The sequence below is a fragment of the Chironomus tepperi genome, unplaced genomic scaffold (assembly GCF_022539635.2).
Source record: "Chironomus tepperi strain 1889 unplaced genomic scaffold, CSIRO-AGI_Ctep_v1 contig_337, whole genome shotgun sequence".
In the NCBI taxonomy this organism is placed as follows: domain Eukaryota; kingdom Metazoa; phylum Arthropoda; class Insecta; order Diptera; family Chironomidae; genus Chironomus; species Chironomus tepperi.
The window spans coordinates 638,893-664,433 of NW_027226459.1; the positions used below are offsets into that span (position 1 = coordinate 638,893).

The following is a 25,541-nucleotide window of genomic DNA, read 5'->3' on the forward strand; positions in this document are numbered from 1 at the left end:
TCATGCTGGTCTGGAGTTGGATTTTTAGCATTTCTACGCCTTATACTTTCCTAATAGTGCTGATACTCACTATGATTTAGCTTTTAATTGTAAAATTGGATTGACAATCAGAATTGAGTTCAGAACCTAAATTATTTCCGATTCTTGTGCTAAAAATCAAGCAACTTAAAGATTATCAGCTGAATAATTCAGAAACTAAATTCCTTACACTGAAGATCGATTAATTGATAAACTACTGAAAGAGCAACTTTATGTCAAATTTGAGTGATTTTTGGAAAAAGGCATAGCGATTTCGGCTTTATTATTGATGCCTGATCTTGATACATATTCTGCTCATTTTGCTACACTTTAATTATCTCAAAATCTTATAGAAAGAAGAAAAAAAAGTGCAAGTACACACAAAAGCCTCTTGTTGCTTCACATCGTACACTCAATAAAAAACTCTTTTTTTTTGTGTCTGCTTCTTGCCTTGCTTTTTCGGTGGGGTGAGATGGCTAAAAGTTCCAAATCGCAATAGTGAATAGCTACAGTTGTATACATTTTTTTCATTTTTAGACTTTTTGTATATAAGGCAAATCTGTTGTCATGTTTGCTATCACAACTCAAACGCATCCAATCCAGTAAACAACTTCAAATCTCTTAAAAAAACTCAAAAAATTTTAAATTTGTAAAATGGCAGCCAAAATTTTGGTAAGTGCATAAAGGATATAAAGTGAATTAAAATTTAAGGATATTCCTGTGACTAATTAAAATAATAAAATTCCATACCTAGATCGCATTATTCGCCCTTGTTGCAGTTGCTCTCGCTATGCCAGGCGGTCATGGTGGACAGTAAGTATCTTTGTGATTAATATTGTGATCAGTGGTGCTTGAATCAAATGACAAAGCAAGAATCAGCACAAAAAGTCACTCAAAAAGTGTCACACAATGATCAAGTGACGATAATTTGATAATTAGTAGAAAGTAACCCAATTGAAGCATAACCGCATCCAAATACATATTTTGCATAATAACAGTTCCATTTTCACCTTACGAGAAATTCCAAACTGTATGCAATTCTCTTTTCTCTTCCACATTCGCATAACATTAGCTGCGAATGATCTTGAGATAGTAAATCACCTTCAAGTTTTAATAGTGAGGAGAAAATAAGTGAAGCTTGAGTGAGGAAATTGTTTCAACATTGCCGAAATGATGCAGATGGTTTCATTGACCTGTTCATCTGCTGGCAGCATCCAATCTTCCTATTGTCTTAAATTTCCATTAGACATCAAATTACTCAATCAAATATGAAGTAACAATTGATCCAGAACAACAATTGGATCCATAAATTATACATGGACATTAAGTCTACCTTCACGCGCATTTCAATCGATCACCAAAACAATTGTGTTATGAATTTCAACAATTTAATTATTGCACAACACTTGCCGTACTTTTCATGAATCTACTCTCAAAAAAGTCACAAAAAAAAAGTTTGGTAAAAGGCCAATCAATAATGAGAATTTCAGCATGAGACAGTTGCAAGTGAAAGCATGCTTTATTTATTTTTGGCACTGCTTGGTCTATTTCTCTTAATTTAATAATGTGACTTGCATCACATTGCATGACATATCATTTACTCGTCACTGTCCATTGTAATGACCTTTAGATGCTGCTCAAATGAGCGAAACAGCATAATCAGAAATAATTAAGTCTTTTTTTTCACTTTCTGATTGTCATGTGGCAACAGTCAGCTCATTCGTGACGTGAAGTAATTGCCCTTTAAAGTAAACAATGCTCGCGCTTTTGTTGAACCGTTATCGGGTCGTAAAGGGCCGCAGCACTTGCTTAATCATGACATTTTGTGCTGTTGATGCCAATAAATCATAACAGTACAGTACAATCGAAAGTAAATGGTCTCTTTCCTCATCTACATCACATTGACTTACTTTCTTTGTTTTGTATTTTGAGGCAGCAAGTGATTTTGATCTCGACATAATAACCGAGTTTTTGACTTACATGTGTACCTTAATTGGGTGTTGATTGAGTCTGGCTGATGATATCTTGATCATAAAAGCATCAAACCACTCATTTGTACCTTAAATCTTCTCCTTACTAATAAATCACTCTTTACTTCCAATAGCGAACACGTCAAGGTCAATGTCCCATACCACATCCATACCGTCCATCATCATCATGTCGAGAAGGTTCCAGTCTACAAGAAAATTGAAGTTCCAGTCGTAAAGGAAGTCAAGGTTCCATTCCCAGTTCATGTTCCAGTCAAGGTTCCATATCCAGTCGTTGTCAAACCCCATGTTGTCACCGTCCCAGTCCATCACTATCCAGTCCACACATCAGAACATCAACATGAATACTCAAGCGGACACTCAGCTGGTGGACACTCAGCTGGTTCAGATGCTGGACACAGCCAACACGGATGGTAAATAACTGTGATAAATCATATGGAAGCCCATAAAGAAGCTGAAGCAACGTCAAATTTTGTGTAATGCCGTTAAAAAAATATTTTTTGGAGTTTTTTAGCTAAACAAATTTCATAAACAGAGGAGCTTATTGTCTATAGCTATTGAGTGTAGTCAAGCTTCTCTGATTTTATTGTAAATAATTCTTAACTTCTTAAACTTACTTTAAAATATCTTATGTGATGTCTATTGTTGCTTTCATTGTTAAACATTTTTCATCTCACACACAAAATACTCATTAATGACTGCTGAAAAGTAAATAAAAAGTCATAAACTTTGTTAAAAAAATAATATTTGTTGCTGCCTTTTTTTAATTATCAAATTATTCACTTTATAGTCCGCAAAAATCAACTTTCTTTCAGATCATTAAGCAAGCAACATCCAAAACAAAAGATTTCAACTAATGGATTTAATCCAGGCTGGGAAACTAGCCGGTAATTCCATATACTTACTTACTTACTTCGCTGGCCGTACAGATCAAGTGTGATCCATGGCCTCCCTCATTCGGTTCCTGAAGCTGGCTCTATCGCTGGCTACCGCTTGCCAATTACCAATTCCAAGTGTGATTCCATACCTTATTAAAGTCTAGTTTCTCAGCCTGGTATTTAATAGACTGAAGAAGTGAATGGAATCAGTGGATTGTTGTGCATATGCAGCATAACAGTTTAAATAAATCATCAAAAGAGCTATTTGAATTGGCAATAAAAATTGAAAAGCGTGAATAATTTTTTGCTAAATTATATTTTGAAGTCACTTCTACAAAATCACTTTTGTAGTCTGAAGAGAAATATCTATTTATTTGTAATTGGGATTGTGCTTAATAGTGGATGATAAAATGTGGCAAAATAGGAAAATAAACAGTTTATTTTTCAATTTTGTCAGAGTTTTTTAATCCAGAATGTATCAGTAATAGTTTCAAGAAAAGCTGACCAAATGTCAAGCAAAAAGTGTCATAGAAAAAAGTTTTGGGACAGGTTTGGGACAGTGTCCAGGGAAGCCACAGAAAAGTTTTGGACGATCTGGAGTGTCCAGGGGAGGCACAGAAAACTTTTGAGACGGTTTGGAGTATCCAGGAAGGCACAGAAAAGTTTTGGGACGGTTTGGAGTATCCAGGAAGGCACAGAAAAGTTTTGAGACGTTTGAAGTGTGCAGGAATGGTACAGAAAAGTTTTGGACGATTTAGAGTGTGCAGGAAGGACAGTTTGGAGTATCCAAGAAGTGTTCAGGAATGGCACAGAAAAGTTTTGAGATGGTTTAGAGAGTCCAAGAAGGCACAGAAAAGTTTTGGACGGTTTGGGTGCAGATGGTTTGTCAGAAAAGTTTTGAGAAGGTGCAGAGTGTCTAGGGAGTGTCCATAACCCCTGTTCGGGGTCATAGTAATTTGAACAGATTACAAAGTTCGGCAGTGCTTGAATTTCAATTATCTGACTCATCAAAAAATCAGTAATTTACATTCTCTATTACATAATTGGACACACGCGTGAATTAATTTGAAGTGAAAGAAAAATGAGCTCCTCATTTGGTGGACGGCTTAACAGTAATTCAAGTAACACTACAGTAATTAGGATCAAAATCATTATAAACAGCAACAACATTGTTACATCATTTGATTGGAAGATGCTGCAATTAATGATCACAAGTTACATCATTGTAAAATTTGGGAATCACTGCTCAATGGACATACTTGCTTGAAAATAAGAAGATAAAGCTATGCCAAGCATTTTTAAAGTCTTAAAGCTTTAACCAAATAAACATCAAAGAGACAAACTAAAAGCTTTATAGTCATTTGTATTGAATGTTCACAAATGTAAAGCTGTTTATTGCATAAAAAGCTTTTATTCAAAAAAGACATAAAGTTCAAATTCCAAAGAAATTACAAACGACTGTCAGCATGAATAGCAATAAATCCTTGTGGTACATTAGCACTCAAGAAAATGTTAGCACGTCCATCAGCTCCAACTACAACAGATCCACCAGTACATGTACTTCCTGATCTAACTCCAGTTGCAATGTCACAATAAGTTCCAGCTGGAAGTCCTGTCTGTAATGTCTGACTTAAATGAATGCCATACTGTCCATTGAAGGCAATGAATGCTCGATTTCCTCTCGAAAAAGCAATTTGATTGGCTCCATTGTCCCACCAATTGGCAACTGCTGCATTTCCAGCTACATTTCTGAACTTGTTCATTTCTTTAATTTGATGCCATCTATGCTCACAAACCCATCCATTTATGCACTGTCCTGCTGCATTAAAGACTGGAGCAACAATATTTCCAGCTGCATCACGAGGTGGTCCTTGATCGCGATGAGTGAAGTTGAATGAGCTCATGATTCTTGGAACTCCATAAGGCCATGCCATATGGAAAGCAGTTGCCATTTCGTAAGTTCTTCCATTTTTGTAAGTCAACACATGTCCGTCACGTTGATTGTCGTGATTGTCTGTTTAGGCAGTTAAGCATCTTAGAGGATTTTAAAAGATTAAGGGATATTGACTTACCGACGAAAGTGAGAGCATACTTTGAAGGCCAGAAACCCCATCCTTCACCTGAAATAAATTGTAATGTTATATCCATTGGTACATCAAATGCCAGCAATATTACCAAAGCTTTGAAGCCATTTAAGAAGATCATTTCCACTAAAGACTCTTGATATTTCTTGAGAGTAACGGAACTCTGTGACAGTTCCTAATGGGAAGTAATCACTAGCCAAGAATCCATCATTTGCAACACTATATCCAGCAATGACTTCTCCAACAACAAATGGTCGTGAATTAGCAGCGAATCCATGTGCTGTATTAAGATTCTTAAGACGTCCCCAAATATTTTCAAGATCTGCTGGCCACCTGTGAATCATAAGGATATTCAATAAGAGTATGTGCTGTGATAAAAGTCTGTGCGTGTCTTGGTATCTCTACAAAATATTTTAAAGCCCCACAAACAAAGACTTTATCTCCTCAATCTTATCGCATGGATTTTCCAATTGACTTTAAATTTCACCTTGTTAAGTACTGATAGTTCATGATTACTTACATATGTTTCTGTTGAGAAGTAAAAAATCAGTTAAATTACTGTTGTATGCTTAATGTTATCCAGGATCAACTTACCATAGCATCAACACGGAAACCAGCAACTCCAAGATCAATCAAGTGATTCAAAAATGCTGCAATTTTAGTTCTTACGTGTTCATGTCCTTGATTAAGATCTGGAAGTCCCAACAATTCACAGTTGCGGATTTCCCAAGCATTATTCCAGCTGTTAATGTTGCATGATGGATTGAAGTGCTCTGCGGTATAAGGAACACCAGGATAGTGACGATTTGGAGGATCTGCAATATTTCCACCTGAACCAAGTGTTCCACTTCCAGTCATGTGGTTGAAGACAACATCAACGTAAATTCTGACACCAACAGCATTACAACGTCTTGTCATGTCCGCAAATGCAGCCTCATTACCTGATCTTGTAGTTAAAAGATAACTTACTGGACCATAACGTTCCATCCATGATCGATCATCATCAAAGACATTGTATTCATTTGCTGGACCAACTTGTGCACCAGCATATCCATTTGGTGCTAAAAAGGTTTCACATTCGTTTGCAATATCAACCCATCTCCAGTCCATCAAGTGGACCATTGTGCTCCTTCCATTCCACCAATGTGGATTGGTATAATCACCAAAACTTGATAAGGCGCAGCCAAAAAGCAATAAAGTTCCTAATGTTAGTCGTCCCATAGCTGAATTGAAACTGAGAATTTTTGAGAGCAGTTGGTGGTCTTTAAAAGATTAAAAATAATTATCAAGTATTTGTGATAAGAACGGCAATTGACTTATCGTAATCACATAGTATTATTGTATTGATTTCAGCGTTCACATCGTGTGCTGTGATAACAATGGAATTTATAAATCAGAAGTCTTAATGCTTTTAAAGTTGTTGACAAGCTTTTTATTTTGATTTATTCAAATTTTCATGTTTAAAAGCTTATTTTAAGTATTTAAAGCTTTGGGGATGTTCATAAATGATGTCCAAAATTTAGGGAATTCCCGGTAAGGAAAGCAGTCAAGAACTGTCCTCAAAAATGATAAATTTAGTGACAGATTGTTAGAGATGCTCGAAAACTTTGATGGACATCATTTGTGAACGACCCCTTGGTTTTTAATGGTACGGAATCATTAACATAATCTACAACCGACTGTCAGCATGAATAGCAATGAATCCTTGTGGTACATTAGCACTCAAGAAGATGTTAGCCCGTCCATCAGCTCCAACTACAACAGATCCACCAGTACATGAGCTTCCTGACCTAACTCCAGTAGCGATGTCACAATAAGTTCCAGCTGGAAGTCCTGTTTGCAATGTTTGACTTAAATGTACACCGAACTGTCCATTGAAGGCAATGAATGCACGATTTCCTCTAGAAAATGCGATTTGGTTACTTCCATTGTCCCACCAATTGGCAACTGCTGCATTTCCAGCAACATTTCTAAACTTGTTCATTTCCTTAATTTGATGCCATCTGTGCTCACAAACCCATCCATTAATGCATTGTCCTGCTGCATTGAATACTGGAGCAACAATGTTTCCAGCTGCATCACGAGGTGGTCCTTGATCGCGATGAGTGAAGTTGAATGAGCTCATGATTCTTGGAACTCCATAAGGCCATGCCAAATGAAAAGCTGTTGCCATTTCGTAGGTTCTTCCATTTTTGTATGTTAACACGTGTCCGTCACGTTGATTGTCGTGATTGTCTATGAATTAATGGATATTCGATAAGATTAAAAGTTTTGGGTTAAATATAGAATTCTTACCGACAAAGGTGAGAGCATACTTTGATGGCCAGAAACCCCATCCTTCACCTGAAATAAATTGTTATTGTACATCCATCAAGACATCAAAAGCCAGCAATATTACCAAAGTTCTGAAGCCATCTGAGTTGATCATTTCCACTAAAGACTCTTGATATTTCTTGTGAATAACGGAACTCCGTGACAGTTCCTAATGGGAAGTAATCACTAGCTAAGAATCCATCATTTGCAACGCTATATCCAGCAATGACTTCTCCTACAACAAATGGTCGTGAATTGGCTGCGAATCCATGTGCTGTATTAAGATTCTTCAAACGACTCCAGATGACTTCAAGATCACCAGGCCACCTGTGAATTAATACAGTTATTATGAATCACTTAAGTCAGATTAAGTCATCAGCCGTTAACAGTCGGTAGCCAAACAAAGCACTTTACTGTATTATTTCCGAATCTGTCTGAAGTGGCACTTATGATGATAAATCACTAATCTGCACTGATTATACTTACATGTGTTTCTATAAAGTAAAAGGAATCAATTGAATTATTTCAGGCATAGAGCATTATAGTATATCCAGATCCACTTACCATAGCATCAACACGGAAACCAGCAACTCCAAGATCAATCAAGTGATTCAAAAAGTCAACGATCTTTGTTCTAACGTATTCATTTCCTTGATTAAGATCTGGAAGTCCCAAAAGTTCACAATTACGGATCTCCCATGGATTATTCCAGCTATTAATGTTGCATGATGGATTGAAATGTTCAGCAGTGAAAGGAACTCCAGGATAACTACGATTTGGTGGATCAGCTGTGTTTCCAGCTGAGCCTAATCGTCCACTTCCAGTCATGTGGTTGAAGACGACATCAACATAAATTCTGACACCAACAGCATTGCAACGTCTTGTCATGACAGCAAATGCAGCCTCATTACCTGATCTTGTAGTTAAGAGATAACTTACTGGTCCGTAACGTTCCATCCATGATCGATCATCATCAAAGACATTGTATTCATTTGCTGGAGAAACTTGAACTCCAGCATATCCATTTGGTCCCAAGAAAGTCTCACATTCCAGTGCAATATCAGTCCATCTCCAGTCCATCAAATGGACCATTGTGCTTCTTCCACTCCACCAATGTGGATCGGTATAAGCACCAAATGTTGATAAGGCGAAGCCGAAGAGCAGTAAAGTTCCCAATGTTAGTCGTCCCATAGCTGAATTATTACTGAGAATTTTTGAGAATGCTTACTGCTCTTTAATAGATTTGAGACATATTTCTTGTAATTCTGATAAGATAACCAACTACACATGTGTATGACTTATCACACTCGAAGTAATAATCTTATTCAGGTGGATAGAAGCTTTCTGTTTTCCACTTGACACTTTTTATTGACATCTTATCATGAAGATACGGCAACTTTTATTGATATTTTGAACCTAAATCCACTTAAATCAAATCACTCCATAAAATACGTTATCTATAGAATCAATTAACATGCCTACTTTCTTGAACTTGACTTGATTTCTCTGCTGGTATTTTTGGATGTGGATCAAAGTTGTAATTTAGTATGACAGTGTTAGTTGATGCATTTTAAAGTATTTTCAAAAGAATTTAGAATATTTGTATCATCGAGTCACTGTGGGGATGAATACAAATGACGGCAATTGGAAGATTCAATCAAGTATCAAGTCAATGTGGCACTGAAATGAAGACAACACAATGCTTCTGATTTGATGTATCGTCTGGTTTTGCTTATCAGAAACTAGAATTATGAGATTTCTTTAATCTTTGTTTGCCTACTATCTTCAGGCACCATCCAGGAGAGGGTATGGGGGTATGGATTGCAATTGATTAGTACGTCCATTATTAATTCAGTAAGTTCCAATCTTGGTCCAGTCTTGTTCTCGAGTATTTATCAAAGTCAAGAATGTCTAGAAACTATTCCGGAAAGCACACGACATAGAAATAACCAAAATCTATCTTCAGACTGACTTGACTCTAATCTGAGGTCGGATGTCATCTTATCTGGCCTGAGACCAGATAAGACTACCATCATAGGTTCCATCATAGGCTACCATCACAGTTATGATAGCCTGGGATCAGATTTTTAGCCAATTTTGTGCCATGTACATTTAGGTATGCTACCTGTCGACTTGTGATTAATACATATTTGCTTTTCTGACCATCATTTGTGATCCATGGCTTCTATCTGATGGTGCCTGAAATTAGCTCTACCACTGACATTTTTCAATATAAACTGGTCGATTAGCAGCTCCTTTCCACGAGTTCTCTGGCCATTACCATGATGTTTTGCAATCTAGAAAGTCAGTTTTAATAATCAGGAAATTATAGGAGCATTAACAGATGTTATGATTACTATATTTAACAGTAACTGCACCATATTGCACAAAGTGAAACTCAACTGATTATTTCACTCAACATGTCCTATACCTGAGTGCATTTAATCTGTTTTAATTAAAGTTTAAATTTCAAATTACTCAAAAAAATCTTCTTTTTTTTCATCCAAATTAAAATTTTAATTAATTTTTTGTGTGTTTAATTTTTCAAGCGGGAAGAAGTAAATCCACATTAATAATTCATTAATTATATCACATAATAAGATGCAGAAATGATTGACTGAATGCAGCAATAAAAGACACACACAAAAATGATGTTAATGCAAATTGTTTAATTAAGCTATAAAGATGAATTTGCACAAAAACTTGACTTTTGGTCAGTCGATTGCACAATACATCAATTTCAGAATGGCACTGTGTGCCATAGATTAACACCAACCAAAAAAATAGAAAGGGAATGCTTTTGGTACTTCCCCTTAAACTACTTTCTTTATACATTATAGATACTTAGTCTACCTCACATTATTATAATTATACGAGTACCGAGTACCGAAGCAATTGCACAACATAACAGAAACAAATTTCGTTCGACACAAATGATTTATTTTTAGACAAATTTTTTTTGGGGGGTTTTTCAATTGGGGATTTTTTAAGATTGGTGAATTTGAGATTTTTTATAGCATCTGGATTCGTAATGTGGGTCGTTTCTTCTTAGGTACACAAGAAGAACTTGAAAACCATTTCGAATCTTGAATGAAGTCTGATTTGAATTGAATGAAAAACGTTACAGCTATTTTGATGATTAGATAATGTCATGGAGTTAATGATGAAAGTTTTAACGGGGCCAAGTCAGGTATATGGGCCGGTTTTTCAAGTTTCCCTAAAAATTTGAGTCGACTTCATTCTCTGGATACAATATTTATGAAGAGATTGAGGTTAAAACCTATGAATGTTACTAGGTATTGAGGGCATTCTCCTATGTATAATGCAATGGAACTTGATGCTAAAACGTTAGTAACAAAGACTAAGTTGCATAATGAAATTATGTATGTAATGATAGGTATCACTAAATTGGTTACAATCAAAGTAGCACTTTCAGCAGCACTTGCAGCACTATCAAAGAGCTAGATGGACAATCATCAAGGTAGCAAGCATCAATCAAGTAAAAGGATTAACAAGTCTGCCTAGAGCAACAGCTTGAATGTCTGTTTGGAACCAATTTGCAACCCACAATTTTGTTACGGAGTCCAGATTTTGATTCGTGATTATGCTACAAAGCGTTACGGTGAGGGAAAGGATTGTCTTAAAATGCTTAATTAACGTCACATGATGTTCTAAAGAAGCTAAAGCTGATCAGATCAATCAAAATTTGAAGAATTTTTAATAAATTTTGACAAATTTGAATTTATTTTTGAACAAATTTTGATAATTTTTTGGATAATTTTCTTCATTTTTGATGACATTGATCCATTTTAATCAGTTTTACACCCCTCCTAACAAAATATTTGAACCCCTATTGAACGTCCATCAACAAAGACAAACTGCCACCACAACAAGCACATTTCCAATCTCCAACATCTCCACAATAAAAACTAATTAAAATAGCCAAAAATAAACGCACCTTTCTCCGATCGCTTACCTAATGCACAACTCCTTTTCAACACTCAGCATGTTCTATGATACATTACACATACTGAATTTAGTTACGCTCACGAGACTGTGTTGATTTTGTTTTCGTTTCATTACCTTTATGCTGCTCTGTACGTCAATTCCATTACATCATAATTTTGTTGCCAAAAAAATTTGTGCCGGCATGTCAGTGAACTTTGTTACGCACTTTGATTGAGATTTTCTGCAAATGAAGATTGCTATCGAGTCCTTTGTTACTTTATGCATCGGTCTTTTGAGTGCAGACAGCTGTCACAAATGAAACACTTTAAATAATGTGTAATTTTGAAATTTCTAAATTTTTTTGCACAAATTTTGATAGATTGAGTATTTGAATGCTTGAGTTGAAATTTCAACTTGACACATGTGCATTGTTATTAGCTGATAGTTTTATTGTCTGAGAAATTTGACAGTAGACAATTGTGTAAATTAGTTGAAATACATGAAACAGATCATTAATCATTTAGCAAAAAAATTAGTTGAATTTTGGTATAAAATTTAAAGGTGCTTGAGATACTTTGAGTGTTAGACATTAGCTGCATACCTTCATAAGTTTGCATGTCACTCAAATGCCATCTGGCTAAGTTAGATTGATTTAGTATGGATTCTTATGTACATTTATGTTGATCTGGCTGGAAAAGTGTAGTTCTGAATTACGAATCCCTCCAGTAGGATTCGAACACACAATCTTTTGGACTTCAACTTCCGGTTGCATGCTCTTACCACTGAGCTTTTGGTTTATTCGACTGTATTGCAAATTGTGATACATAAATTATACATATTTTGTGTCCTCCTTTTACTACTGCACTGATCATCCAATGATGAACTATGTATGGGTCATTACATGAATCCTATTCAACTACTTTAGTTTATTTTATGTTTAGAATTTTGGTTCAAGTTTGTCTCAAGTTTGACATAAAGTATTTATCCATTCTGAATCATGGATGAACTCATAATGACCTCAAAATGAAGACTTTACTGACTTAGTTATTCTTGTCACGGAGTCATCTCAACTCGACTGTTTCCCTTAAAGCACATATCGTTCGCTAGGGCACGATGCTTTGCCTTGATACCCTTATCATGATACTCTATTAACGATAAGACGCCAAGTTGCCCAGCCATTACCAAAACGACTGATTTCTACCAATTGTTATGACAAAATAAACGGTTCTCCACATTGTGCAGCTCGAAACCAAGAACTAATGTCCGTTTCATGCATAAATTAAGTCAAACGTGTTATTGATTGTTAATAATATTTCCAAAACTCTTTTCAAAATACTTTTACTAATAGTCAATTAGAAAAAATTGCTTAAATTGTATTGAAATGTGAAGGAACAAGAAGTACACACTGAAATTAATGCATGTCTCAGATGAAAGTCTTACAAAAATCACGTGACATAACTAAATTCATTTTTTTCCTGCTCAATTGTACAATTAAGTTGTAAGACATTTGACAAATCAATCGATATACATCATTTATGCAGTCATAATCAGTCAATGATCTTTCACCTTAATTTCATAATCCATCTTGTCTCCTATTTCCTCGTTCGTTGCAGCATGATTCCAATCTACTCAATCACTTTCTTATCAACAAGCACTGATGTCATGTCGGAACATTCTCTATCCTCACAATTAAAGTCAACTGACGCGAGCCAATGAAAGTGAAAAATAAGAGCAAATGCGAAGCAAATTGTGCTGCTTTTAAGCATGAAAGTGAAGCACCAACAAATTTAGGAACATGACAAATTTTAGCCAATTTTTTTAAGTCTAACTGCCTTTCTTCCGTTCGATCTAGAGAAAAATGTACCGCAAAATAAAATGAATTTAATTGGTGAAAATAATTTTGCAGTCTATTAAATTTATTTTTGGGTATTTTAACGAGGAAAATGAGAATTAAATAATTGGATATACATAATGATGTTGGACATTCTTGGGATGTTCTTATTGAATTTGTAGTGGCTTACAAACTGTTCTTGGTTGTTAATTTTTAAGGGTTAGTCTGCGCAGACCTGCAATTTATATTGTTCTAGATGTGCATCCACAAGTTCTGGCCTGCAGTTTTTTTGGATTTATGCAGACCTGCGCATCTAATTTTGGCAAACCCTATTGATTTTTGAAACTTCCTTTGAAGTCTTCTAAAGTTGGATCTATCGTTGGTTCCTGTCTGCCAATTATCGATACAAAATGCAATACTATCTCTTTTGGCAGCTTCTCTCCATGAGTTCTTGGACTTTCCTTAATGGAGCTTCCACTGGTTCAGTCAAGTTAACCAAGCGTGTATTTTATTAGTCTTTTCTTTTAGGTTGATAGATTAATAGAAAGGTACCCAAATGGACAGTAATTCGTTAGAACTAGACATCAGCTTGTTCTATTCGGGAGAGTAGATTATTCTTTAGTGGACAGTTTGACATACTGTTCAGTTTATAGCTCCAGTTAATGGATATGATGTCTAGTTACTTAGAATTTCTAAGGTCTATGCCAAATTCAATCCTAATGCAACTTTCCACATAAAATGCCCTGACTTTAGGCCTAAATAATAATTAATAAGACATTATGTCAAGTTATCCTTGGGAATTGTTTTAGTTGATATTTTGTTCAGTTTCAAAACATCTTTTGATAGCTTAATGTCAAGAGCATGCGACTATTAACCATCAGAATGTGGGTTCGATTCCTAATCAAGCTTAGGATATTGCAAAGCTGAATATTAGAATCCTTTAAGTGTCAAAATGAAATTCTAACGGATCATTAACTTCTTAATCACTCAAATCTGTTCCAGCTTTTAGTAGCTTCCTCTAAATTTATGTCAATGCTTTTAATCAAAAATTTAACTATGTAGAAACTTAATGACAACTTTAAAATTTCCGAAATTGCCAATTTTACTTCTTAATAAATTTCTTTCGTACTCAACTTCTTGTTGAGCATGACTCATTTAATTTCATCCAAAAAAAAGCGTTGCTTATCGATACAAGAAGAAAATAGAGAAAGAAATAAAAAAAAAGTCGAAAGCACATGCTTTGTTGTATTTGGAGTGGGAACTGTACCAAAACTTACCAAAAAATCTCATCTGAGAGTAAAATTTGCTCGCCTTATTGTCTAGCTTGTGAGATTTACTCTGAAGTCTATTTAGTATAAAAGCTACAGCATTTGTCATATCATCATTCACAGTTCAAACGCATTTCAGAAGTAAAACAAGCAGTTCTCTTATTTTAATTTTGATAATAAATTAAAGATATTTTTAGTAAAAATGGCAGCAAGATTTGTAAGTCTTAAGAGTCATAGGAACTAAGTCATTAAAATATATTAACATATCCATCATTGTAGATTGCATTGTTCTGCCTTGTCGCAGCTGTTAGTGCATTCCCAGGTGGACATGGCGGTGGTGAAAGTCATCATGTCGGAAGTGTTAAAGTTCCAATTCACACCGTCCATAAGCATCATTATACAAAAGTACCAGAATATAAAATTGTGAAAGTTCCAGTCGTTAAGGAAGTTAAAGTTCCATATCCAGTCAAAGTTCCAATTAAGATCCCATATCCAGTTGTTGTTAAACAAGAAATTCATGCCGTACCAGTTCATAAATATCCAGTTCATTCATCAGAACATGTTCATCATGGACATACTGGTGGCGGACATGGTGGAGAAATTGAAATTAAGCATCAAGAAGTTAGCGGTAAATATTAGACATACATGACTGGAACTAACATCGTTTCTAAATATTTTGGAACTACTGAAGAGTTTATTGATTGGATAGACTTCTGTTTTTATTAACATAATAAATTGTTGTGATTATTAATATTACTAAAATTGAACTGAAATTCTAGTTTTAATTAGAATAGCTAGACATAATCCATCCATACCCAATATCTAATAAGCCTTTATACATTTTTAGGAGGACACCAAGAAGGCGGACATTCAGGTGGTGAAGGATTAGGTGCTCATGGTTCTCATGGTTTCAGCGGACATGGTGCTGATTTCGGCGGTCACCAAGGAGGTTATGGTGGTGATATGGGACATTCAGGATATGGATTCGAAGCTGGACATGGATCAGGACATGGTGGATTCGATGCTGGTCATGGAGCTTCAATCGGAGGAGGACATGGTGGATTCGAATCTGGTAAGCATTAACTAATCTAATGCTTAATATCCATTACTTATATCCAACATATTTGCAGCTGGACATGGAGGTTTTGAACAAGGATCACATGGTGGATTCGAAGCTAGCCACGGTGGATTTGGACATGGTTTAGAAGGAGGTCATGGTGGTTTTGATGCTGGACATTCAAGCCATGGTTATGAAGTTAGCCACGGTGGATTCGAAGGTGGTCATGGAGGTCAAGAAGGAGGATATGGCGGTCATGGTGGTGCTGATTTCGGTGGCCATCAAGGTGGACATATCGAAGAATCTCATGGAGGTTCACATGGTGGTGATATTGGTGGTGGTTATGGAAAGTGGTAAAAAGCCATTTAATAGCCATTGAATCATTTGCTCAAAGAAGCTATTTGTTATGAGCTTTAAGCTCATCATCATTAAAGTCATCAACTTAAAGTTGTAATAAGACTGTCGTTAATTGTTGATAAATTTGTTAAAAAATAAACAGTTATTGTTGAAAATATGAAAAAATTATATACTTTTTTGGTTTTTATTTTGGGTATTTATGAATATTTTCAGGAAGTAACGGAAAACAACATTATTCAACTAATCATGTCAATAAAGATATTAAATCAATTTGCAATTCGAAAAGCTTTCATTTTAAGCTGAATAATTTTGGCTATAAAATAAAGTCACAGCAAAGCAGTTCAAAAAGTTTACTTTCCAATAATTTAACGATTTTCATTTCCAATGTTAATCCATTTCCATTTCCTTTGCTGAATTTATCTAAAGTTTTATTTATGACTGAGTTTTATTAACTTAATCGGATAGCTAAGCTTAATACCTAATGACATAGCGCACATGTTCAATGAAAGAATATGGTGATAAAGACTAGTTGCTGTTCAAGTAGAAGTCACACATCTTCACAAAAGATCCAAAAAGTTATTACTCTGAAGAGCACTAGTCGGGTACTTACTTACTTCCTGGAACCATGCTCCGACTTTGAGCCTGATTATTACAAAAGACCTTCAATCTGACTCTGTTACTGGCCACATCACAAACACTTGGCCAACATAGCTCAAGCATAGTGCTAGATTCCAACTGAATCCAGTATCAAGTAAGATTTACGTCAGCTTGGGATCGCACCTGCTTTTCTGAACTTTCAAGCAATAAAATTTTGTAATTGTTATGTGCAACGATTAATAAGTTAGACTTACACACTATGTTATGCTTTAATGATTTCGAAGATTTCAAGCTTTTTCATTTCATTTTCAACAATTCATTCATGTCTACAATTTAAAATAAGCATTATAGTCAAGTTTTAAAAAAGTACTAGATCTCTTTAGTTTACTTTTCGTTGTAGCACTTGCCGTTAATTTTTTGTTTCACTGTTTGTGTTGTTCACAAGCAGTACCAAACAACAACAATAGTTGTAGCTGTTTAACGGTACATAAAGTCTGTTGCAATAAGATTTTCATTCAAACTGCTTACTCTCATTTTCATTTGAGCATTTATAAGTCTTGAATGAGAAATATTTATCGTAACGACTGACCCGATCGACATAAGCTTTTCATGGGAGCCAGATGGCGGCCATATGCTATTCAAGTTGCAATTTTTATGACATTCAAGACCTTGAGAAGTTGGCGTTTGAACGCTATGTCGCAGACACTAGGCTGTCACTAATCGTTTGTATTGATCTAATGCTTTGGCGGAGGTTGTTTCACAGCTCAAACCAGGAGATTCTTAAGACATCAGCGTAAGAATTCGGTCAAAACATATTTTTGCATCTAAAAAATAAGAAATGACTCACAAAATCAACAAAGCAGCAATTAACATCTCTTATCTCCTTAATTATCATGTAAATACTTTTTTCTCACACATATCAAGCTAGATGTCAATAATTAAATTAGATGCTTCAAAAGATAAATCAACTCTATGGTGTGAACATACATGTCATTATTCTGTATTGTCAATTGATATCTGATTAATGTAAGATTTTTAATTAACAAAAAAAGATTCAATGGAAATTTTATCAAAAAGGGCGTGTACTGTAGAGCAGTTATGGTCAACCAATGTGTCGCGAGACACTAGTAGACCGACATAAGATGAGGCAAATGCCTTGAGTGCCTTGAGCCGTGTATCAATCAAGGCTTACGACCAAGAAGAGTCGTGAAAATTAAAAGGTTGTCCACCACTGCTGGACAGTAAGCTCCTTAATTGAACGTAAATTAAAAATATTATAAAACGTCTTAAAGGCCTTCATCCATTCCTTAATATCACACATTAAATAAAAGTCAATAAAACAAGAAATATTTTTGAGTAATTATCATTGCATCAGACTGTACCTAGTTCAATACAGTCCGATGTAATATCATAAACTCATCTTAAGTTGCAATTCATTTTTTGATGCTTATAAAATCCCTTATACTTAATGTCCATTTCCAAAAACAATAATTTCTTGGCTGACATAACAGTCGTAAAATGATATGTATGAATTAAAGATAATGAGCATTCCATGATGCTCAGATTTTCTGCACATATGAATATCGAATAATTTTTTGTGAAAATAAATGTAATTGCTGTCCATTTATTATACATTTTAAGTTACTTCGCGTGCTATTGTGAGAAATAAATGAGACAGTAATGGCAATAATCAATTTTTTGGTGAATTTTTAATGCGAATATTGGAGATTGAAATTGAATTTGTAAAGTATTGAATGAATTTTTGGTGCCAATAACAAAATGTCTATGAAAGTCATCTACTTAGAGGCTTGATCAGGGTGGGAAAGAGGGAATGATGGGTTTTGGGGTCACCCTGCTTATTGCCTTCTCACCTTTCTGGAAAATAATCTTTAAATTGATACACTTCCCCATAAATTCCCATAAAATTCAAAAAATATTAAACCAACTTCCTTTCATTCACAACATGCATCAATGAGTCGGTCAATCCAGTTACAAAATCACCACAACAAGCAACAAAATGACAGTCCAGCAATTTTCAACAATATTCGCAAACTATGAATAATAATTTACCCAAAATGTTCTCCATGCAGACAATAAAAGAGAGCCACAACAAATCATTAGACACAAATGCAAGACATCAGGAAATAGCCACCGTGCGCTGATCTTTCTTCTTCCAAAAAAAATATTATTTATTTCTTTTCACTTTCTCTCGGCATGCGAAAAAGCATTTTTGTGCACGCTTGTTGTGAATATTTGATTAGAATCTTTTTTTGTAGCCGCTGCTGCTGTTCCTATTCAACTGAATTACTTTACATCTGTCAATCTCAATTAACATTAAAGCCCAAATTGTAGTACTTAATATAAAATCACACATTAAGGCACACAAATTACGTGAACATTAATCGCCATAGTACAGTGATGGGTAAGCTGTATACCGGGGCGCAACAGTGTGCACAAAATTGTGCCACGGCGACACCGGTGTGACGCCAAACAAATGAATCGTATGCCTTGTCCAGTTTCATTCGAACCTAACCACCAAGGTGTGCCCTGCAACAAACAGTAGGTTGCCTACCACTGCCATAACCAGTAACGTCAAGAGATGCTCATTACTGTAATGCAGATGGATTAGTAACTGATGAAAGTAAAATTTATGGGCATTGTTATGCTCAAAAGTATTTATTTATTAAAAATATGATGTAAAGTAAAAGAAGATGCAAAAAAATGATGAAAATTAATTTTTCAACTCCGACGACCTTTTCAGCAGCTGCAAAATTGGCGTGTCCAAAAAATTAAATAATTAATTATACAATTACTTTATGTTCATTGAGGTAGCGATGTGATGGGTGTTTTGCAAAGTATTCTGGAATTTGAATATGTTGTGAAGTCACAGATGATTATGGTGATTAATTTAGGTATTATGAGGGCATTAAGGTGGTTGGAGGTTGAATGGATATGCTTTTTAGGGAATTGAAGGGGAGAGAATATGTGGATGCGATAAAAGTCTTTGAATTCTTGTGAATCAATAAGCATTTGAGCTCGGAACATCAGAATTCATAGAGATTTCTTTAGGTAATGCCTTGATATAGGCATAAGCTACCATGATACAGTTAGCTACTTTTCCAGTCAGGTCAACTTCGAATTTTGCCGTTATTACGACAATTCAGAGGTGTTCTATATGCTTGAACACGGTATGCTGTTCAAACCACTTATTGACTATGCTTCTTACTGCTTCATAACATTTTTGATAGATGTCAAGTTGATCTTTCTGGTCCTGGTTGACCTGGTTGATCTTTCCAGAACTAATGCCAGTTCGGAATGTTAAGGACTTCACTACATCAATCCAGGAATTTATTTGTGCTCAGACATGTGTTCAGATGTATTTCTAACAAGCCATTAATTACTATGGCAAGCCTATCCTTTTGTCAATATAAAAATCAACAAATTCTCATCATCAAAGAGTTCAATGAATGTCAAAGCATGTAACCTAGCCTCTCTATTCATTCATCATTCCCAACAAATTGCTCATATTTCAATCAATTATCTATCTTTTCTTTGCAAATTAATCTACAAGCATCATAACTCCTTGCTAAGGATGGCATGTTTACTCATCAATGACCATTAAGTGTCGAAACATTTCATAAGCAATAGCTCATTACTTATTCCTCCATCTTCGTCATCTTAAATGGATTTCTACTTTTCAATACATTTCAATGAATAGCTATCATAATTGATTTATAATTGTTAAAAAAGGCTTGTAAATGAAAGTTTTTCTTTCTTATTTCCAAAAATATAAAATCTGTATTGTAGTGGCTTATTATTCAATCTTTCAAGGCCGTCGTGCGAACAATGATGTTGCACATTGCATGTTAAAGTCGCAAAAATTGTTTGGATCTCTGCCATTAAATGATTTACGAATCAAGTATCGACGTACGCTTAAAGTCATTTTTTGTATGCTTTACAGCAGTGTTGGGTAAGCTGTGTGTCGCGGTACAATATGGAACTGCTATGAACTGTACATCTTGTACGGTTTTAGTCGAGGTTTGCTGTCACTGTCTTATTGGTATGCCACGACCAACACCGAGCACGCCATTGTATAGCACTATGGAAATTTCATGAGCCACATGCCATATGCGCCACTAAGACCATACCACTACGTCAGTGATGGCAAGCCTCGACCAAAACCATACACCATATATGGTTCTTGTCCACGCAGGTTGTCCACCACTGTACTAAGTTGCCCCATGACACCAAAAAGGTTGACCATCCCTGCTTTACAGCAATGCATTGTATTGAGGACTGCATGTACAGCAGATGTACCTGTAAAAATTGAACTTGACGTGCAAAAAATTGTATTAACCTACTTTTAACTTCACATGTCGTAAATGTAGGTCTTGATAACACACATTATGTAACTATAAGTGAAATTAATTGACATTCATGTTCTGTTAAGACCTTATAGATCATCATCGACATCGATATCAAGTGCTTATTGAAAGCTGTTTGTGAAATTATATATATTCTTGATAATTCGTTTAAGTCAATGGATTAATATTATGGTACTCTTAAGAATGTAAATTATGATGCGATAAAATCATAAATGTTGGAGTCATGTTGTTTAAATTGTTGATATTAGCACTTGTAATATACACAGCGGCTTAAGTTATGGATATTTGTGGATTTTCTCGACTGTTTTTAGTTACATTGTTGATTCCAGTTGGGTATGATTATTGTTTTAATTGGTTTTGATACAATTTAGCTTTAAACTGTTAGGAAGTATCATAGCGAGTAGTCAGAAAGGAGGCTTTTGGGAGGTTCGAGCCTCTTAACACCTGAAAGTTTTCGATTGGTTTTAAATTGTTAGTAAGTAAACAACGGCCATGAGGATCGATTTGGGATTCGAACCCTCTAACACCTGGAGGCTTTTGAGGGTTCAAGCCCCTTAACACCTGGAAGTTACCGATTATTTGGAAATTTTTAGGAAGTAATCATGGGCCTTTGAAGCCTGGAAGTTATCAGTAAGTTCTAAATTGTTAGATCAAACAAGGAGTAACCAGGAGTAGCCATTTTGGAGGTTCAAGCCTCTTAACACCTGGAAGTTAGCAATCAGCCAGGAGGAGTGCTTTTGAGGGTTCGAGCCCCTTTACACCTGGAAGTTAACAGTCAGTTTTTAAATTGTTAGAATGGAACCAAAGGAGTAGCTGGGAAGGGGGCTTTTGGGAGTTCGAGCCCCTTTACAGCTGGAAGTTACCAGTTACTCAATCAATTCCTTAATTTACAAAGCTTAAAAAATATCCAACAAATCTTAAAAGCACCAAAATTTAAATACAATGAAAATCCAGCAATAAAAGGCCTCAAAAGAACTAAAGCACTTACATCGGAAGGAGGCTTATTAAGTCTTCATTCACGATCTACAATAAGTAATTTGGTTAAGAAAGAAAACCATCAAACAATTGACCTTTAAATCCAGCATACCTTTATATGAAGCCCTTTCGAATTTCTTTTAAATCCATTACGTACCCTCATTATGTATTAAGCACAATTCCCTTTCAAAAAAAATGAAACATCAGCTTTCATGTGATTTTTGTAGCAAGGTTATGAAGGCACACAAAGATGCCGAGAGCTCTTTAACATGATAAAATCGTCTTGGACCTGAATTGTCTCTTCTTGTTACAATTTTTTTTGTTGTTGTCTTGCCTCCTTTATTATTCGTCTGCATACAGTAATTTCAAGAACACCTTCCGCCTTGACCCGCTTAACAAGTGAAAAAAAATGCAATATATGTAATTTTCATTAATTCACATTCGTTTGGCTTCAAAAGCTCATAAACATATCGATTACATCGACGATAGTATTTTTATTACTATTTTCAATGGACAATATTCAGTTATTGAGGTTTTTAATGGATTAATTTTCGATTAAATATGAAGACTTTTAAGGAATAAATTTTAGGAATGTAGGATTTTGCAACTATGCCGATTCGACTGACTGAGAGGAAGGATTACCACTTGGAATAGGCTCTTAGGATCGCCGCTGGAACAAGATAAATAGTCGATCAGAGAGCGTACAACTCAGGGGATGCAAATTTCTACTTTTGTCTTCACTTTTTTGTCAATTTTGATACTTTTGTCACAATTTCGACTCTTTTGTCACTTGTTTGCCCCCCGCTTAGACCCTTCGTTACTTCTCCGCTCCATCCTAGTCCCTTTGTCACTTGTCCGCTAAATTGTCTACTCCCATATAATAGTCAAAATTTAACCATATAGAGGAGTAGACTTTCAATGTCCTGAGTGGTATAATTGCCGGAGTTCCGAAAAATAGCTATATTGACAGAGACATCAATTTGCAATGTGGGTCATGACGAGTGTCCCTAACAGCATGTAAAACTGATTAGCAGAAATGCACTGCTTATAGAAACAGTATTGCACTTCATATTGGATACTTAGTTGCTTCGCTGGTCTTACAGGTCAATTGCAATCCATGACCTCCACACTTGATATTGGTATTCGGAATAAATGGTAGTCTGAGATAAAGCCAACTTCAGCAGTCATATAAGAAGGGTCATGAATCACAATCAATGTCAAAATGAATATGCAAGGAAAGAGTCAAGAGTTCACTTTAACAAGCCAGCAAAGCTCGAAGTCGACTTGGATTTTGTATTGCCACTTAAAAGTTAAATCGACTTCAAACTCTGCACTGGTTTGAGTTCCACCAAACTCTTCAAATTTCAATATATTTGCCAACTAAGTTAGTTGACCTAACAATAATGGACAATAATAAACGATTTAAAGCATATTAATAATTACTTTCTAACATCCCAGGAGTAAACAGCATATAAAATTGCATAACAATTGCCAATTCAACTTCTTGTCTCAAAAATCTCCTCAATTGCAGAAAATATCCATTGTCTAGCACTCAAATGCGCCTGAATCATCTCGAACCTTAAAACTCCTCAACACGAATCAAGAGCCAATTCATTTATACTAAATACACGAAGGAATTAAAATGTGCAATAATAAAATAAAATAGACTCGGAAAAGAAAGAAAAAGACACGAAAGTCAACATTCCATGATGGAAGTGCATCCAACAAAAACAGACTCTTCAAAAAAAAAGTACGACCAGAAATTATTCACGTTTCATTTGAGAATGTAATGAATTCAATTGTTTTGTTTGTGCAGCACAACGCAATGCACACTTGACGTTATTCGCATAACCGTTTGCGAATCACACTTGCTGATGCGATGGTTTGATAATTCTTTTGCCGTTTATTAAGGTAGTAACTTAAGCTGCTTCATGAAATTGTCGAGTGTTATGTAATTTTATGCCATTTTGAGTACCATGAGACTTTTTGGATATGTTAAGCCTTAATTAGGAATAGTTTTTTCTTCTCCAAAGCACCATGTGCGATTTTTGCGAATAGGTGATGAAAAAAATGACTTTTGTTTGCCAAAAATAGCAATTGATTCAATTGAATTCGATTGCACGTGATGTGTCAATCACGGTGAAATGGAAGGTATTAATTATTAATCATTAATCATAGTCTGTGAAGCTATGGGTTAGTTTTGAGATTGATGAAATTGTTGATTGGAATTGATGCAATTTTGGTTCCTTGTTGAAATTTGAGGAATTTACATAAGTGTCGATCAGAGTTGCAATACAGGCACCTGGTATAGGCAAAAACCGTACAAATTATCAAGATATACAAAAACCGTACAATCAAGAATTTGTGAGGTTTTTGCCTGTCTCAAGTGCATGTCTTCCAACACTGCTGTCGATTATAAGACAATGATGCTGTCCTGACACTGACTAGGCGTCCATTAATCAGTTCATTGATTTGAATGCTTATCTAGGTTTGCAAGTCAACTAACTTGACCTTTTTGTTCAATTTTTATGGTTTTTCGTGAGAATTGAGCGAATTCTTGTCAATTTTGACCAAGGCGTTGACACTCTTCATCCGCTTTCATCCGGCCCATACAAATCATTCATCCGCTTTCATCCGGCCCATATAAACTTTTCATCCGCTTTCATCCGGCCCATATAAGCCTTTCATCCGCTTTCATCCGGCCCATATAAATCTTTCATCCTCTTTCATCCGCTTTCATCCGGCCCATATAAATCTTTCATCCGCTTTCATCCGACTCATACAAATCTTTCATCCGGATGAAATTTTTGTATGGAAAAAGAAAAAAACAATTCATCCGGATGAATTGATCCATGAATTCAAAATAAATTATTATTTTAATTTATTTAGAATGATAATTTTTTAGAAAGCAGTTTCTGTGATTTTTTAAACATTATATAAATACAGGAAAGAATTATTCGAGTTTAAAATTAAGATTGATTAAAATTTAGTAATATTTTATTACATTTCAACACATTTTTCTATTTTTTCACGTATATTAATAGTTTTTAATAACTAATATGAATTTTATGATGCAATATCCATCGCTGAAATGTTGAAAATAGCTCTCATGTTTCTTAAACAAGGATAAAAATCCTCGAGAAGTCTAATTTTACTTAAAATTTTTTGCATTAGAGTGAAAATTCCTCAGAAAAGCCCTGCATGGCCTCGGTTGTAGTATATTAGAATAAAAAACTTCCAAACAAGTCAAATTTTGCAAAAATTTCCTTATATTATGGTGGAAAACTCTCGGAAAAGAAAAAAATTCGCCTCAGTTTTGCTCTATTAGAGTAAAGTTTCTTCGTAAAAGCCATATTTTTCCTGAATTTTCCTCTATTAGGGTAAAAATCCCTCGAAAATGCCAATTTTGCTTTAGTTTTCCTATATTAAGATGAAAAATCCTAATATAAGCCCAACAATGGCTTCGAATCTTCTATATTAGGGTGAAAAATTCCTTAAAAAAGCCAAGTTTTGCCTAAATTTTCATTTATTAGACTGAAAAATTCTCGATTTTCCTATATTAGGATGGGAAATCCTTGAAAAACACAAATTTCGACAGAATTTTCATATATTAGGGTGAAAAACCCTCGGAAAATCCATATTTGTCCTCGATTTTCATTTATCACGGTGAAAAATCTTTGGAAAAGCCAATTTCGACTACATTTTTACATATTAGTTTGAAAAACTCATCGAATAAGTCGAATTTAGTATCAGTTCTCTTATGTTAGGGTGAATTTTTGGCCGAAAAAGGATGAAAAATCATGAAAATTGTTATTTATCTTAATTTTTCTCATATTTGAATT

At 35.0% G+C, this 25,541-nt stretch overlaps 4 protein-coding genes across 4 annotated transcripts; 2 read left to right on the forward strand and 2 right to left on the reverse strand.

Moving 5' to 3' along the window:
* Nucleotides 1-605: 605 nt before the first annotated feature.
* LOC139093715 (uncharacterized) lies at nucleotides 606-2,684 on the forward strand. The gene is made up of 3 exons (XM_070644529.1): nucleotides 606-690; nucleotides 773-831; nucleotides 2,123-2,684. Exons 1-3 carry the CDS (start codon nucleotides 673-675, stop codon nucleotides 2,421-2,423), a joined length of 378 nt encoding a protein of 125 aa, XP_070500630.1. The 5' UTR covers nucleotides 606-672; the 3' UTR covers nucleotides 2,424-2,684.
* A 1,550-nt stretch (nucleotides 2,685-4,234) lies between these two features.
* On the reverse strand, nucleotides 4,235-6,196 carry LOC139093649 (alpha-amylase A-like). The gene is made up of 5 exons (XM_070644426.1): nucleotides 5,563-6,196; nucleotides 5,489-5,496; nucleotides 5,060-5,301; nucleotides 4,957-5,004; nucleotides 4,235-4,898 (listed from the first exon to the last, which is right to left on the reverse strand). Exons 1-5 carry the CDS (start codon nucleotides 6,187-6,189, stop codon nucleotides 4,333-4,335), a joined length of 1,491 nt encoding a protein of 496 aa, XP_070500527.1. The 5' UTR covers nucleotides 6,190-6,196; the 3' UTR covers nucleotides 4,235-4,332.
* A 181-nt stretch (nucleotides 6,197-6,377) lies between these two features.
* Nucleotides 6,378-8,478, reverse strand: LOC139093680 (alpha-amylase A-like). The gene is made up of 5 exons (XM_070644477.1): nucleotides 7,846-8,478; nucleotides 7,768-7,775; nucleotides 7,367-7,608; nucleotides 7,264-7,311; nucleotides 6,378-7,203 (listed from the first exon to the last, which is right to left on the reverse strand). The coding sequence occupies exons 1-5, from the start codon at nucleotides 8,470-8,472 to the stop codon at nucleotides 6,638-6,640; spliced, it is 1,491 nt and encodes a 496-aa protein (XP_070500578.1). The 5' UTR covers nucleotides 8,473-8,478; the 3' UTR covers nucleotides 6,378-6,637.
* Nucleotides 8,479-14,530: 6,052 nt separating this feature from the next.
* Nucleotides 14,531-15,742, forward strand: LOC139093754 (uncharacterized). Its single transcript, XM_070644583.1, has 4 exons — nucleotides 14,531-14,545; nucleotides 14,608-14,956; nucleotides 15,176-15,400; nucleotides 15,459-15,742. The coding sequence occupies exons 1-4, from the start codon at nucleotides 14,531-14,533 to the stop codon at nucleotides 15,740-15,742; spliced, it is 873 nt and encodes a 290-aa protein (XP_070500684.1).
* The last annotated feature ends 9,799 nt before the right edge of the window (nucleotides 15,743-25,541 follow it).

Coding starts and splice junctions, on each gene's coding strand:
- LOC139093680 (XM_070644477.1), bottom strand. CDS start 8,472: ATGGGACGACTAACATTGGGAACTTTACTGCTCTTCGGCTTCGCCTTA. Junction 7,312..7,366: donor CAGATGGCTTCAGAACTTTG/GTAATATTGCTG, acceptor AATTTATTTCAG/GTGAAGGATGGGGTTTCTGG. Junction 7,204..7,263: donor GTATGCTCTCACCTTTGTCG/GTAAGAATTCTA, acceptor ATTAATTCATAG/ACAATCACGACAATCAACGT.
- LOC139093649 (XM_070644426.1), bottom strand. CDS start 6,189: ATGGGACGACTAACATTAGGAACTTTATTGCTTTTTGGCTGCGCCTTA. Junction 5,005..5,059: donor TAAATGGCTTCAAAGCTTTG/GTAATATTGCTG, acceptor AATTTATTTCAG/GTGAAGGATGGGGTTTCTGG. Junction 4,899..4,956: donor GTATGCTCTCACTTTCGTCG/GTAAGTCAATAT, acceptor CTGCCTAAACAG/ACAATCACGACAATCAACGT.
- LOC139093715 (XM_070644529.1), top strand. Junction 832..2,122: donor CCAGGCGGTCATGGTGGACA/GTAAGTATCTTT, acceptor TACTTCCAATAG/CGAACACGTCAAGGTCAATG.
- LOC139093754 (XM_070644583.1), top strand. Junction 14,957..15,175: donor TAAGCATCAAGAAGTTAGCG/GTAAATATTAGA, acceptor ATACATTTTTAG/GAGGACACCAAGAAGGCGGA. Junction 15,401..15,458: donor ACATGGTGGATTCGAATCTG/GTAAGCATTAAC, acceptor ACATATTTGCAG/CTGGACATGGAGGTTTTGAA.